We start from the raw sequence: 13,954 nt of genomic DNA on the forward strand, positions 1-13,954 counted from the left end.
GGCAGAGTCTCACTCTGTTGCCTGGGCTAGAGTGCTGTGGCATTAGCCTAGCTCACAGCAACCTCCAACTCCTGGGCTCAAGCGATCCTCTTGCCTCAGCCTCCCGGGTAGCTGGGACTACAGGCAGACGCCACCATGCCTGGCCGATTTTTTCTATTTTTAGTTGTCCGGCTAATTTCTTTATATTTTTAGTAGAGACGGGGTCTCACTCTCGCTCAGGCTGGTCTCGAACTCCTGAGCTTAAGCAATCCTCCTGCCTTGGCCTCCCAGAGTGCTAGGATTACAGGCGTGAGCCACCGCGCCTGGCCAGCATTTTTTTTTTTTTTTTTTAATTTAAACCCACTGCCTTTCCTTAGCATTTGAATGCTGCCTGGGCACAACCTGACTGGGTATGAACTTATTGATTCAATTGTTTATTTATTCATTTACAAATACTGGTAGGACTCATGCCTGCCCAGTTCGGTTTTAAACACTAAGGATATAGCATAAAAAAAAGCAAAAGAAGGAAGGAAGGAAGGAAGGAAAAGGGAAGGGGCAGGGGAAAGGGAAAGAAACAGACAAAAATCCTTGCTCTCATAGGATTTATCTTTTGATGGGGGAGATGAGCTATAACCAAATAAGCTAGAAGAATTACATAGGGTGTCAGAATTTGTTAATTGCCACAGAAGAAAGTAAGAATGTAAATGCCAAATAGAGAGTCCTGGGAATGATAAGAACGCATCACTATCATAAAATGATGGTCTGTCATGAAAGAAAAATAAAAGGCGGCCACGGGGGGATTGATTCACATATTTAAAGGTGAAATATGGCCTGTTTGGTCTTGTCAGTATTATATATATCCTCTACAAGCACAGACTTGATTTTTGATGGAAAGGCCCTGGGGATTATACAAAGAAAAATAATTTTAAGGTTGTTTGTGTGAAGAAAATATGCTAAGTTAAAAGTGCCAAGTTTCAGAATCTTAGGCAAGGGCAGACTTGTGCTTTAGTCTCTTGAAAGCAGTCCTAAAGGATCACAAGGCAAGTGAAGCAGGTAAGTAAAGCGTCAACACAAAGACTATTCCCAGAAGGGCTACTAGGACTGTAATGTCATGGTGAAAAAGAGGCACTCACAAGGCTAATGCATTCATAGGCTACTTACTGCCAACAGCCTCTGGCATCAAAATGCTTCTATCCTCTAAATGCCTATTTTACAATTGGCAAAGCCACAAGAAGGGCATTTCCAGGATGGAACATCTGGTTCATTTTACCTAAGTAAGTCAGCAAGTGCACTGTATTTTGTTGCTTTTTTAAGAGGCCTGTGCACATCCAACAAAGTTCGTGATAATAAATAACATAAAAGATCTATATAATCTTACCACTTTCAGATAAAATGTTAAATATAATTATTATCCACTATAAATAATCTTGAGCATTCCAGGGCCTATGAAATTTCGTCCTTCATATGACAACAGCATCTTATTTTCGATGCCTTCAGGAAACTAGATAACTGGGGGATTTGTTTGTTGTTTGTTTTTTAATAGAGACAAGGTCTCGCTCTGTTGCCAGGCTGAAGTGCAGTGGCACAATTATAACTCACTGCAGCCTCGAACTCCTGGGTTCAAGGGAATCTCCTACCTCAGCCTCCCAAAGTGCTGGGATTATAGGTGTGAGCCACAGTGCCTGGCCTACATAACTGTTTAATTTGAAATATCATTTACAATTTTTAGAGCCTCAGTAATCATGTCATTTGTGTCAAAAAGTTTCCAAATTCTCCAAGGTACATCATTCACACTTGATTGCATTAATCATATATTAAATAATTTTTTGTAAATGTATGCAAATTCCCAATGCTGTCAAATAATCACTTGTCTATATGTTATTTGGGAAAAAAAATTAAAGAAAGGAAAATTAAACAATTAAAATTTTATATCAACAAGGAAACCATTTTTCCTTTCTATTATTCTAAAGCAATTATACGTGTAAGAATGAACTTCATGGATGAATAGATAAAGAAAATATGGTATATACCTACAATGGAACATTATTCCATTGAATAGAAGAAGGAAATCCTGTCATATGCTATGACATGGATGAACCTTGAAGATATTATGCTAAGTGAAATATGCCAGTCAGAGGATGACAAATACTGCATAATTCCACTTATATAAGGTATCTAAAACAGTCAGACTCATAGAAGCAGAAAGTAGAATTGTGATTGTCAGGGGCTAAGGGGGTGGGGAAATGGGGAATAGCTGTTCAATAGGGATGGGGATTTAGTTAGGCAAGATGAGAAGTTTCTAGAGATCTGCTGTACAATTTTGTGCTTATACTTAACAATGCTGTACTATACACTTAAAAATTTGTTAAGAGGATATATCTCAGGCTATGCGTTTTTCACCACAATCTTTTAGGAAAAGAATGAATTTTGGCTTTGTAACACTATGTTGAAAGTTATAAAAGATTTGTGACATTATTTTGTACCATTTGTAAGGAAAACCTTACAAAATCTATGTTGACTATCAGTCATGTCTTTGGCTGCCAGCAACAAAACCAACTTGAGGACTTTAATCAAAAATGAAAGTTACCAGAAGCATGTTTGAGGCACAGAGACTTGATGGGAAGCTGGCAGACCAGGCTCGGAATGAATCAAAAGATCCCAGCAGTTCTGGGCAGTAAGAACCACAATCGTGGTCCCCGTGATGCTGTTGTCGCTTTTCTGCCTGCTTACCCACTGCCATAAGAAACCCCAAATGGCCAGTTAGCAGCCTCAGCTGCTAATTCAATAAAAGCATCATGGGGTTCTCTAGTGAAAGCATTTCTCTCCTGAATGCTAAAACCTTTATATCAGCAAAGTTCAGAGTCACAGGGATTAGAAGCAACAAAAAATTTTAGTGACTCATTAAGTGTAATTGTGAGAGGCACCATCACCCCACTTTCACCCTTTGCTTCCCATACAACAGTTTCTGTTTATGGGAAAAAACACCACCTACTATCTTGTTCACTAATTTAGAACATATACGTCCTGAAGTATCATACCAAAATCTTACAGGGTATCATCTCCTGGATTTGGGCATAACGAAATCTTAGTAATCCATTCCACAGTTTTATAGAGCCAGATGCCTCTAGGTGATGGTGATGTGATAAGATCAACAAAACCCTTGGCATCAGCCATTTCTCCATCTCCACCACTGTTAAGTGAATTCTTTGATCTGTAGCAATCTGTAGGACACTGTGACTATGTATAAGGCATTGTGTAAGTTCATGGATGGTGGTGCTCAATCCAGATTAAATATCTCATAATGAGGATGTATCAGTATCCCCTCCATGATGGTCCCCCAGAGTAAGGTACCATATCCATGGTGTCAGTAGCTGCTAGAAAACTGGGTAGCAAGCAGTAACTGTCCAGGGCAGCCTAGGTAAGGTCAAGTCTCTGTTGAGCCCAGACGAAGCCTCCATCCCTCTACCATGACCACTTTGTTTGAGTTCAAACTGGGGTAAAAATACTGACTGATAACTGTAGGACAGGGCATTTTTTCCCACTGATTATTAAGAACCCCACGGAGGGGGCTTTTGGTGAGCATTCACATAAAATACAAGTATTCACACACTCTAGAACCGTCAACATATCCCTTCCTCAGACCTTCTTATTACCGGTTCTCTATCTTGTTTTTTTTCCCAACATGCCAAGCCTTAGCCTCTGCTTGTGAATTGGTGTGGATCCTCACATGCATCTCTCCACCTTACCATCTGGAAAAAGTAGACAATGAGACATACCACTAGAAGTTCCACAAATGGAAGGATTTCTCTTTTCCAGTGGCCTTCAGGTTCACCATTGAGTTGGGCTGACTAATGTTGGCACATTGTTTAGGGCCATTTGTAAGGCAGACTTGAATTTTTTCCTCTTTAATTATAGGGAAATCAGATAAGGCCATGAGTTGAGAGGAAACTGCAGGAGTAGGCATGCTGGGTATATGAGCATTGCTACTCCAGGTCCACTCAGGTCCCACCCCATATTCCTGCCTATATATTTGACTTCTGCTTGGTGACGAAGCTCCAGCCTGGTGAATCAGAGAACACTCAGCTCATCATGGGCACTCAGATTTCACGGTCACTTGGTGTTCTGCAGCCAGGCATTTAGTCTCTATCAAAGCCAGGTCATAAGCCAAGAATTAATTTTCAGAAATGTAGTAGCCTTTGACAAAGAGAACCTGGCTTTATTGCAAAATGCCCCTCTTGTAATTGTCCAGTGGAGGCTTTCCTGAGCTTGATAGAGCATCCAGTCTGCTGTAGGCACTTCGCACAGGTACCATTAGATCCAATGGACCATGGACCCAGTGGCAAAGTTGCTTGCATTGTAGCTCAGACCAGCTAAAGGAACTTTTCTTGCTTTCAACTCTGTTAATGATGGTAGCCTTTTGGGTCTCCCACTTAATGGGTCAGAGAAGCACATTATACTGTTCAAGTTTCCTCCAAAATTCAAAAAGGTCCACCAAGTATTATGCTTTTTTCTTCTTGGTAGGGGATATAAGATACCACAACTTTTCTTTTTTGGAGAGGTTTCATCAACATGCCCCTGATTAAGGAGTCTCCTTCCCCCAAGAAACTGCACAGGTATTGCTGGCTACTATTTTTTTTTTTTTTTTGGGACAGTCTCACTCTGTTGCCCAGGCTAGATCAGCCTAGCTCACAACAACCTCAAACTCCTGGGCTCAAGCAATCCTCCGGCCTCAGCCTCCCGGAGTGCTAGGATTACAGGTGTAAACCACCGCGCCCGGCCTGGCTTCTATATTTTTATGGACTGTATCTTTAGGATGCATGTGTTTCTGAAATTAATTTATCCACCTTCCTCCAACACTGATACACTCATAGCAACTCAGTGACCTTGGCGTGAGAACATAAGACCACACTAATAGATCTAATGTTGGGCATCTTTCTTTTTTTTGCACTGCGAGTATCTCTTTTCCCCAAACTTCCTCACTCTCTCTACTGTTTCTCCTGTTTTCCCAATAGCTACGTACATGGCTCTGGCCAAATCAACCAAGCATTCATTCACTAAGATGTATTGAGTTGCCACGATGTGCCAGGCACTTAAACCACTGGACATTTAGCAGCGAACAAAACTGACATGGCGCCTGCATACCTTTCACAATTAGCAAGCCAGTAGCACGGATCCAGAAAGTGGAAAAGAGAGGGGGAAGACGCTGTACAAGACTACTGACCTTGAACACACAGTGATCCTGCCTACCAACCTGAGAAACAGACTCTACCCAACCAGAGCAGCCATTTTTCCATCTACGGAGGCATTAGTAAGAGGAGTAAAGTATTCTTCCAGTTCTCTTTTGTGGGGAGAGGAAGTTTGAATGCAAATTTCATTTCTTCCTATGGTAGAAGCCTAAATGTGAGGAAAGACAAAGGAGCTTGTCCCGATACCAGCAGCATTCCTTGTCAGCACTGAGCAGCCACTTAGGATTGGTTATAATTAATTCATAGTGACACCAGCCTGCCTGGTTGAGTGATTTTTTTTTCCCCAGAAACATTCAGTTGCATGCTGAACTGATCCCGAGATAGTTTTCCCAGATGAATATGACAGAGGGAGAGGGGCTTGGGAATTGAGATATTTCCAAGAAAACGATTATGATGTCTCACTGAATCTAAGATACAGAAGAAGGTAAAGAGAGAAGGGTGTTAATGGATAGAAAGTGATAGAATTGGTCAGTGCATTACAAATCTTGATGAAATTAAAGATTTATTGTGGTAGAAAAAAAATGCTGGCAGGCCGTGAGATTTTGATAATTTTAGTGGACTGTGTAAATTTGCAGTTTCGAGGTAGTGAATGTTTGTGATGATGAGAAAAAAATGAATGAGAAAGGAAGAATAGAGGGGAAATTTCCTTAGAGATGAAGAAGGTAAGAAACTAAGAGGTGACATTGGACAGCTCATCCGAGTGGATATTGAAAGCAGTAAGCAGAATGACAGGAATTGAGATAAAAAGAAAAACAAGGCAAAGTGCTAAAATCTTTAGTACGCGGAGAATGACCAAGCAGTTGGCAGATGACGGCAGTTGATGGAGCCAGATGGCATAAGCCTCAAAGGAGCAGGGGATTTTTTTACAGCAGGGGCTGAGAGAGAATAATTATCTGGAAGTTGCAGTGGGGAAGCAGAAGCCATCTCCTGCTGATGCTGGAGGATGAGCCGTGTGAGTGTGCTGCAGGGAGGCGGTGTCCTCAGCATGTTTCGGGTAAGGCACGGAGGTGAAGGAAACATTCTGAGAGGAGACCATTCCTTTGGAAATGGGATAAGATTTCCTGACAGTGCAGCCTTCAAGGTTTAAAAGGACCAGCAGGTTTCTTTTATAATCAAAAGTCAATCTTCCACTTGAGAGGGACAAGGGGCTGCTACAAGCTTGTAACCCTGATCCCTGTCCTCCATAATTCACCTTCCCCATCACACTGTATTTAGGCGGTGCGGTATCCCCTTTACCATTTGCTGGAGGATAGTCTCACAACTTTTTTTTTTTTTTTTTTTGACAGAGTTTCGCTTTGTTGCCCGGGCTAGAGTGAGTGCCGTGGCGTCAGCCTAGCTCACAGCAACCTCAGACTGATCTAGTTGAAAGTCAGAACAATTAGAAAACCAGGTGTGCACCATAATGCCTGGCTAATTTTTCTATTTTTGTTAGAGACAGGTTCTCTCTCTTGCCCAGGCTGGTCTGAAATTCCTGACTTCAAGTGATCCTCCCACCTTGGCCTCCCAGAGTGCTAGGATTACAGGCATCAGCCACCGCACCCAGCCATGTCTCACAACTCTTATTATAATTCCCTCGTAACACACATGAAACCAGATTGGAATCCATTCATTTATTTCTCTCTCCCTTCCTTCTGTTGTTCTTCTCTTCCCTCCACTCATCCACCCCATTTATTCTTTGTTTTCTTAAATCATTCATTCAGTGAGACTTTCAAAGCCCAGAAGGAAGCAGATGTAAAATAACATGCAATAAGATGTTGTTGCTTATGAAGAATTATTACTCATCATCATCTCTGGAGTTCTGTACAAGGAGGCCTCCCTACCTAGTTCTCTTTGGGTCTGTTCCCTGTCTCCTCATAGTTCCTTCAAGAACTTCTAGAGACTAAGCCTCCCAACTCAAAGGATGAACGTCCAGAGAAACACAGATGCTCCCTCATCACCTCTGTAAAACCTGCCTTTCAAATTCAAGTTTTACATCTAATCTGGAGTCATATTACTAAATCATAAGAAATGACAGTGATCTAGCACCTCTTATATTTTCCTGGATTGGACTTCAGCCCATTATCCGAAGTGAGGTATCACAAGATCGGAAGAATGGACTCCACTTGTACTCGCCATCAAATTGGTACTAACTGATGAACACTAGGGTGCTTACATGGCAGTAATACTCTCCAGGGATTAGGGGGATGGGGGGCTAAACCCGCAACTAAAGGACACGGGGAGCATTGTAGAGGGGAAAGGCATGCCTCTAACCCTCGCTTGGGCTAGGCAAAGACATAAAATGTAACCATAATCTTTGTACCCTCATAGTACCCTGGAATTAAAAAAAAAAGGAAAATAAAAAAAAAAAGTTTTACATCTGAAGGCCTGCCTCTTCTCTCAAATGATTGACAGCAGGGCTGCCCCTTGTTTAGGGAAAACCCTACCCCCAGGACAACTGTATCTGAATCTGAAACCTAACAAATCAGAATTCTAAACCTAATATCCAGACCCACACACAGAAAGTGGAGATCAAACTATTATATAGAAAATGACAGATGTCATATTGAAATCTTTCAATACAACTAATTATTAATAGGGGTTTTATAAAGTAAATTACATATACTTTGCTATAATTTTATTCTATAGGATGATTTACCAACTGCATTCTAAATGTGTTTTCAAAATTAATTAATTGGTATTAGAAAAAACAATATTTCCTACAGTGTAAGATATGCCTCTGTGTAATATATAAGCATTTCAACATTGACTTTTCAACCAAAAAAGACGTTTTTTTTTTTAAGTATACTAATGGGAAATTAAATGGATTGGTTGGACAAGGTGGCTCATGCCTGTAATCCTACCACTTTGGGAGGCTGAGGTGGGGGCATTGCATGAGGCCAGGAGTTTCACACCAGCCTGAGCACAAGTGAGACCCCATCTCTACAAAACAAGTAGAAAAATTAACCAAGTATGGTGGCACACGCCTGTAGTCCCAGCTGCTTGGGAGGCTGAGGCAGGAGGATTGCTGGAGCTCAGGAGTTTGAGGTTGCAGTGAGCTATGATAACACCAGTGCACTCTAGCCCTGGTGACAGAGAGAAACTCTGTCTCAAATAAATAAATAAAACTTTTAGTCTAATATAATAGCATAGCCTTCATTAGGTTTCTCTTAAGACACTGCACATTTGTCTAAATTCACACATATAAAAATGAGTAGCAAAACAATAACAAGTTATCCCTCAAATTAAAAATATAGCAGCATCCTAAATGAACTGATTCTTTGTAGCCTGCCAAAGACAATGGGAGATTTTTCTTACCATCGATTTCTGTATAGTACTGTAGTCCTTGACAAAGTTTTTTGGAAATAGCCAGTTGGGACTCTCTACTAGGAATTCTGAGGAGAAACAGGGAAGCAGGAGAAATAGAAAGGAGAGGTAAAGTGCTCTCTTCGCGCTCCTACAACAAAGTTATTGGTGGTATCGGGTCACTGAACTGAGCTGTGATTTCAGCAATGATGAAGACAGTGAAAGTATGTGAAAGTTGGAGAGAATGAGAGTACCTGATAACCCACTGGCCCTTCACAAAGATCTCGGTGCCTTAGGCAAGTGGTCAGATGAACTTGCTTAAAGACCGTGGACAACTTAAACACTGAGACACATGGGATCTCTGGTTCATGCAACATTTAGCACTTTCCCTCTCCAATAAGGTTAATTAATCCAATATAGCAAACATTTAATGGCATCTATCATTTGCCAGGCATTATGATTGTTAGATACATAGGTGAAAAATGTTTGACTCTCAAGGAGATTGAATTGAGTGGGAGACATACCAGCAAATCCAATCAGCACGTTATGAAAATTAATATACTCATAATGGCAGTATTCCAGTGGTTCAGTGGAATTATAAGACAAGGAACCAGGCATGGTGGCTCACACCTATAATCCCAGCCACTTTGGGAGGCCGAAGCAGGAGGATTGCTTGGGGCCAGGAGTTCAAGACCAGCCTGGACAACATAGCGAGATCCCATCTCTATAAAAATTTTGAAAAAATAAAAAAAGGAGGAGGAGTGCTTAAGATAGGTCAGTGGTAGGGAAGGCTTCTCAGATGATATGATTTTGGAGCTGACCATTGAAGGAGAACCAGGAGTTTACTAGACAGAAAAGGGGTAAAAGACATTCTAGACAGAGAAAACAACATACGTAAGGGCAAGCAACATAAAACATGATGGCCTTGCCTCATGATTCTGCCAGGAAACAGATGGCACAATTGTAGGTTAACTGAAAGAGTTAAATGAAGTGACTATTTCCAGAGATTTGGTCAAGGTCAAGGGTGCCAGCAAAGGATGGTGAAGCATTCAAGGAGAGCAACAGTGCGCAGCCTTTAACCACTTGGCTGGAAGAGTCAAGGAGAGAAAATATGATTACCAGAACCTGGTGACAGCCATAGCCATGGGAGAGGTACTACCCAACAGGAACCTTACTAGGAGCAGAGGAGTACAACCAGTGCCAAGCCACAGCCCAGTAGAGACAAGGAGGGATAAATACCCTAACTTCTCTTTCCTCCAGTCTCCACCTGGCACCTCCCATTGGCTGAACCCTACTGTAAGCCAAAGGGTGAGGGAGTTTAGGGAGGCTTTCTGGGAAGGCCAGCTTCCAGAGGCCTACAGAACGGAGAGTATGTCTTCAGAGGCAGACAGAATCATTAGTATACCTCAGATTCATGTCCTGGGTCCAGACAATCTCCTGTTTCTTGAATAGGTATAGCACAGGACTGTATTTGTAACATTGTAACAAGTCTGCTGTCTTAGCAGTTTGGGCTGCTATAACAAATTACCATAGAATGAGGGGCTTAAACAACAAAAATTTATTTCTCACAGATTTGGAGGCCGAAAGTCCGAGATCAGGGTGCCAGTGTGGCTAGGTTCTGGTGAGAGCCCTCTTCGGGGTTACAGACAGCCATCTTGTTGTGTCCTCGCGTGGTGGAAAGAGGACTAGAGAGCTCTTGTCTCTTTAATAAGGGCACTGATCCACCCTCATGACCTTAGTTACATCCCAAAGGCCCCATCTCCTACTACCATCACATTAGAGGTTAGGATTTCGACATAAGAATTTGGGGTGGGGAGGACACAAACATTCAGTCCTAAACTGATAGAGGGGCTCGTTGAATTACATGATGGAAAAATTCTTAAGATCTGGTTTCACCCAATCTTTGCATGTGCCTATTTTTAACCACAATGATGTAATAATTATTCTATCAAATTTATAAAAACAAAAACAATCGTAAGACACTGTGAGATGATATACCATGTTAGGTGCTTATTTGTCTATCTAAAAATAACAACTACTTTAATGTTCTGTTAATGTATGAAAGTTGCATATTAGTCTCATAGAATATTTTTGTTCAGTTAAGATACTTCATATTTTATTTATAAATTTTAGTTAAATCACATTAAGGTCTCTTCACATTTTATTATGGTGCTGCATTGTTTGAAGGAGGAGAAAAAGAACAAGTTGTCCTCATACAACCTTTTTTTCTCTCTATTTTTCAGATCAATAACTCGATCTTATTACCGCAACTCAGTTGGTGGCTTTTTAGTATTTGACATTACTAACCGACGATCTTTTGAACATGTGAAAGATTGGCTAGAAGAAGCAAAAATGTATGTACAGCCATTTCGGATTGTATTTCTGCTAGTGGGACATAAATGTGATTTAGCTTCACAACGTCAAGTTACAAGGGAAGAAGCTGAAAAACTATCAGCAGACTGTGGAATGAAATACATAGAAACCTCAGCAAAAGATGCTACAAATGTTGAAGAATCCTTCACAATCTTGACAAGAGACATATATGAACTTATTAAAAAGGGAGAAATTTGTATTCAGGATGGCTGGGAAGGGGTTAAAAGTGGTTTTGTTCCAAATACTGTGCATTCTTCTGAGGAAGCAGTAAAGCCGAGGAAAGAGTGCTTCTGCTGACTTCAAACATGCCAAAGAACTAACAAGAACAGATTGGGTGTCATTTCAGGATAAATACCAACATTAACAGCAGAATGATGTAATGAAAGCATTAAAAAACCCACACTGACACTATTTTGTAAGGTATTTGATTCGGAGCACTATACTTACTTGTTACACTACCAGATTAGATATTTTGCTAAATTATCAGGCAAAGCAGACAACTTTTTCTTGAAACTGACATATCTGCATATTACCTCCATTCTCACTTTGTTAGCCTACAGCTGACCTTAGTGTCCAGATATATCAATATTACTCATTTTTCTTGACAGTTCAAAATGGATTTTTTGTGCATGCATAGTCTGATTGAAAAGATTTTATCAGAAATTACATTATCTTGAGTTAATTAATTAAGATTGAATGGTAAAGTGCATTTAAAAGTACACTGTTCACTTGCAAAGTAAACAATCTCAGAAGTATCAACTAGGACTTAAGTAACAGTTTCTTGTTTAAGGTATCAGGGTTTTTTTTGTTTCTGTTTTTGTTTTTTTACCATTCTCTGAAATATTTATCCTCCTTTAATTTTGCCTGAACATAAGAAAATGAGTTTCATACTCATTTTTGTTCACTGATTTGTTGCTCCTAAAAGTTTTATGTTTTACAAAGGTATCTAAGGATCCAAGCAAAATATTCTAAGCAAATATTTGTAAAAATAAAAAACAAAGGACCACTCAGTAGCAAATGTTCAATGTTAGTGTATACTGTTTGTGTTTGGACAAGAAAAACAAAATTTATTTATATACTGACATTTTCAAAGATAGTATATGCAATTTACCTTGAACTATTGTCAAAATTATCAATATAGGTAAATATGGAATGTTTTTAATAATAGCAATTTTGTCCAAGTAAATTTCCAAATTTTTCCATTTTCAATACAAGAAGAATATAGAAAAGATTTTTTTGGATGAGGAAAATTGGTTAGATGTTTGATATATTTAACATTCAAATTGCATTTTACAAATCTCAACAGTTCAAATGAAGATAGAATCATCAGTCAAGGCAGTAAAATGACTTTTGAGTTTCCTGATTTTTAACTTATTGATTAACCTTCTCTCCTGGAGAGAAGGTTGATCACAATTCAAATATTTTATAATGTACTCTGTTCTGTAAACTATTCCTAATCACAGAGGGGCACCAAATGAAGCTGCGTTTTTGGAATCATAATGTTTTTACTGTTAAACTGTATATAGTTGCTTCATTTGTTTGAAAACCAAAGTGGTACAGTAGAAAGAATATTTAACAAGAAATCAGAGAACTTGGTTTTAAACTTGCCTGTGCAGTACCAATACTTGACCATGAGTAAGTCACATAACCTCTCTAAGCATCATTTTTCTACTCTGTAAAATGAGACTAATAACCTGAGTTATTGTGTTTAATGGAATTATTTTGAGAATCAAGTGAATCAGGCAAAAAAGCTTTGTAAATGGAGAAAGCATTGTACAAATGTGAGATTGATAACAGTTGCTCATGGCCATACTGTTGTATTTATAATGGATGAGAATTTTGTTTTCTCATGTTTTTTCCTTTCATTTCTGTGCAGAAGGAGCAAAAGAACGTGTGCGTTTTCAAGGACCTGGGGGAATTCTTGGTTGATGGTTATCCTCTACCCTTTTACCCTGAACCACTGCTCTGCCAAAGTGGAAATGATAGAGAGGGAAGTCCCTGGAGACTTAATCCAATCAAAAGTCATGTTTGAATGTGTTTTTTGTGCATCTTTGAAGTAGATATTTAGTTCTGTTTTCAAATACTTGTACATTTTCTAGGCTTATGTAAGTGTTTTTTAATAGTGCTTATGGAGAGAATGTAAATTATAACCATAAAAATTATAAATATTTATATTGTCAACATTTCCTTGATATCCTTAAGTTAATTTCACATTGAATTCAAACTATAATCAACCAGGTGAGAAAGTACCTGTCCCCCAAAATGTGAAGTAGTCGATTTTTACTGTTACAGTTTTAAATCTTGTATAACAATTTGCCATCAGTCCAAAATGGCATAAAGTCAAATACTGAATATCTAACAACAGTTTAAAGTTCAGTCACCTGTGCCTACTTTCAAAGTTAAATAGCTAAAATATAAAATGTGATCTAACTTTCAGTGGACACCTTTATAATAATATTGGGGGAGACTAATATTGGGGCTGATGGATATCATGTGCTCCAAGATTAAAATAAGACTAATGGCTGAGCAAGATGGCTCATGCCTGTAATCCCAGCACTTTGGGAGGTTGAGATGGGAGGATCGCTTGAGGCCAGGAGTTCGAGACTAGTCTGAGCAACATAGTGAGACTCCCTCTCTAAAAGAATTAAAAATAAAATAGAACTAAGGAATTGGAAAAAACAAACTGGAAGGCAAGGCCCAAAAATGTTGATACTTATGTGACAGAAGCAAGCCTAGAACTCTGGTCTCCCAACACATTGCTCACCAAGCTGTGTTTTGTGTGTGCGTATGTGTGTGTGTATTGGAGAGGGAGGGATGCAAAGGAAAGGGGAAATGTGATCTAACTGAATCCACAAACTACTAAGATTGGGTTAAATGATTTTTATATTATAGAGGAGCTATTTGTGGTAAAAACAATAGTAAAGTGAATGATGACTACAAAGATCTGAGTTCTTATACAAGATTGCCAAACGTCTGTATAACCCTAGCCAGATAGTTTTATCCATTTATATATGTAAAATAGCTGACCTATTTTCTTACACATCATTATAGAGAATATGGATAATAATGCCAAA

At 39.4% G+C, this 13,954-nt stretch overlaps 1 protein-coding gene across 1 annotated transcript in view; it reads left to right on the forward strand.

Moving 5' to 3' along the window:
- Positions 1-11,370, forward strand: part of RAB39A (RAB39A, member RAS oncogene family) — a 31,266-nt gene extending 19,896 nt beyond the window's left edge. The window contains exon 2 of the mRNA XM_012659181.1: positions 10,751-11,370. Within this exon, the coding sequence (XP_012514635.1) occupies positions 10,751-11,177 (427 nt within the window). The 3' untranslated portion in view covers positions 11,178-11,370. The remainder of the gene's footprint in view (positions 1-10,750) is intronic.
- Positions 11,371-13,954: the final 2,584 nt, after the last annotated feature.

This window comes from Propithecus coquereli, unplaced genomic scaffold (genome assembly GCF_000956105.1).
Source record: "Propithecus coquereli isolate 6110/MARCELLA unplaced genomic scaffold, Pcoq_1.0 Scaffold6, whole genome shotgun sequence".
NCBI classification, from domain to species: domain Eukaryota; kingdom Metazoa; phylum Chordata; class Mammalia; order Primates; family Indriidae; genus Propithecus; species Propithecus coquereli.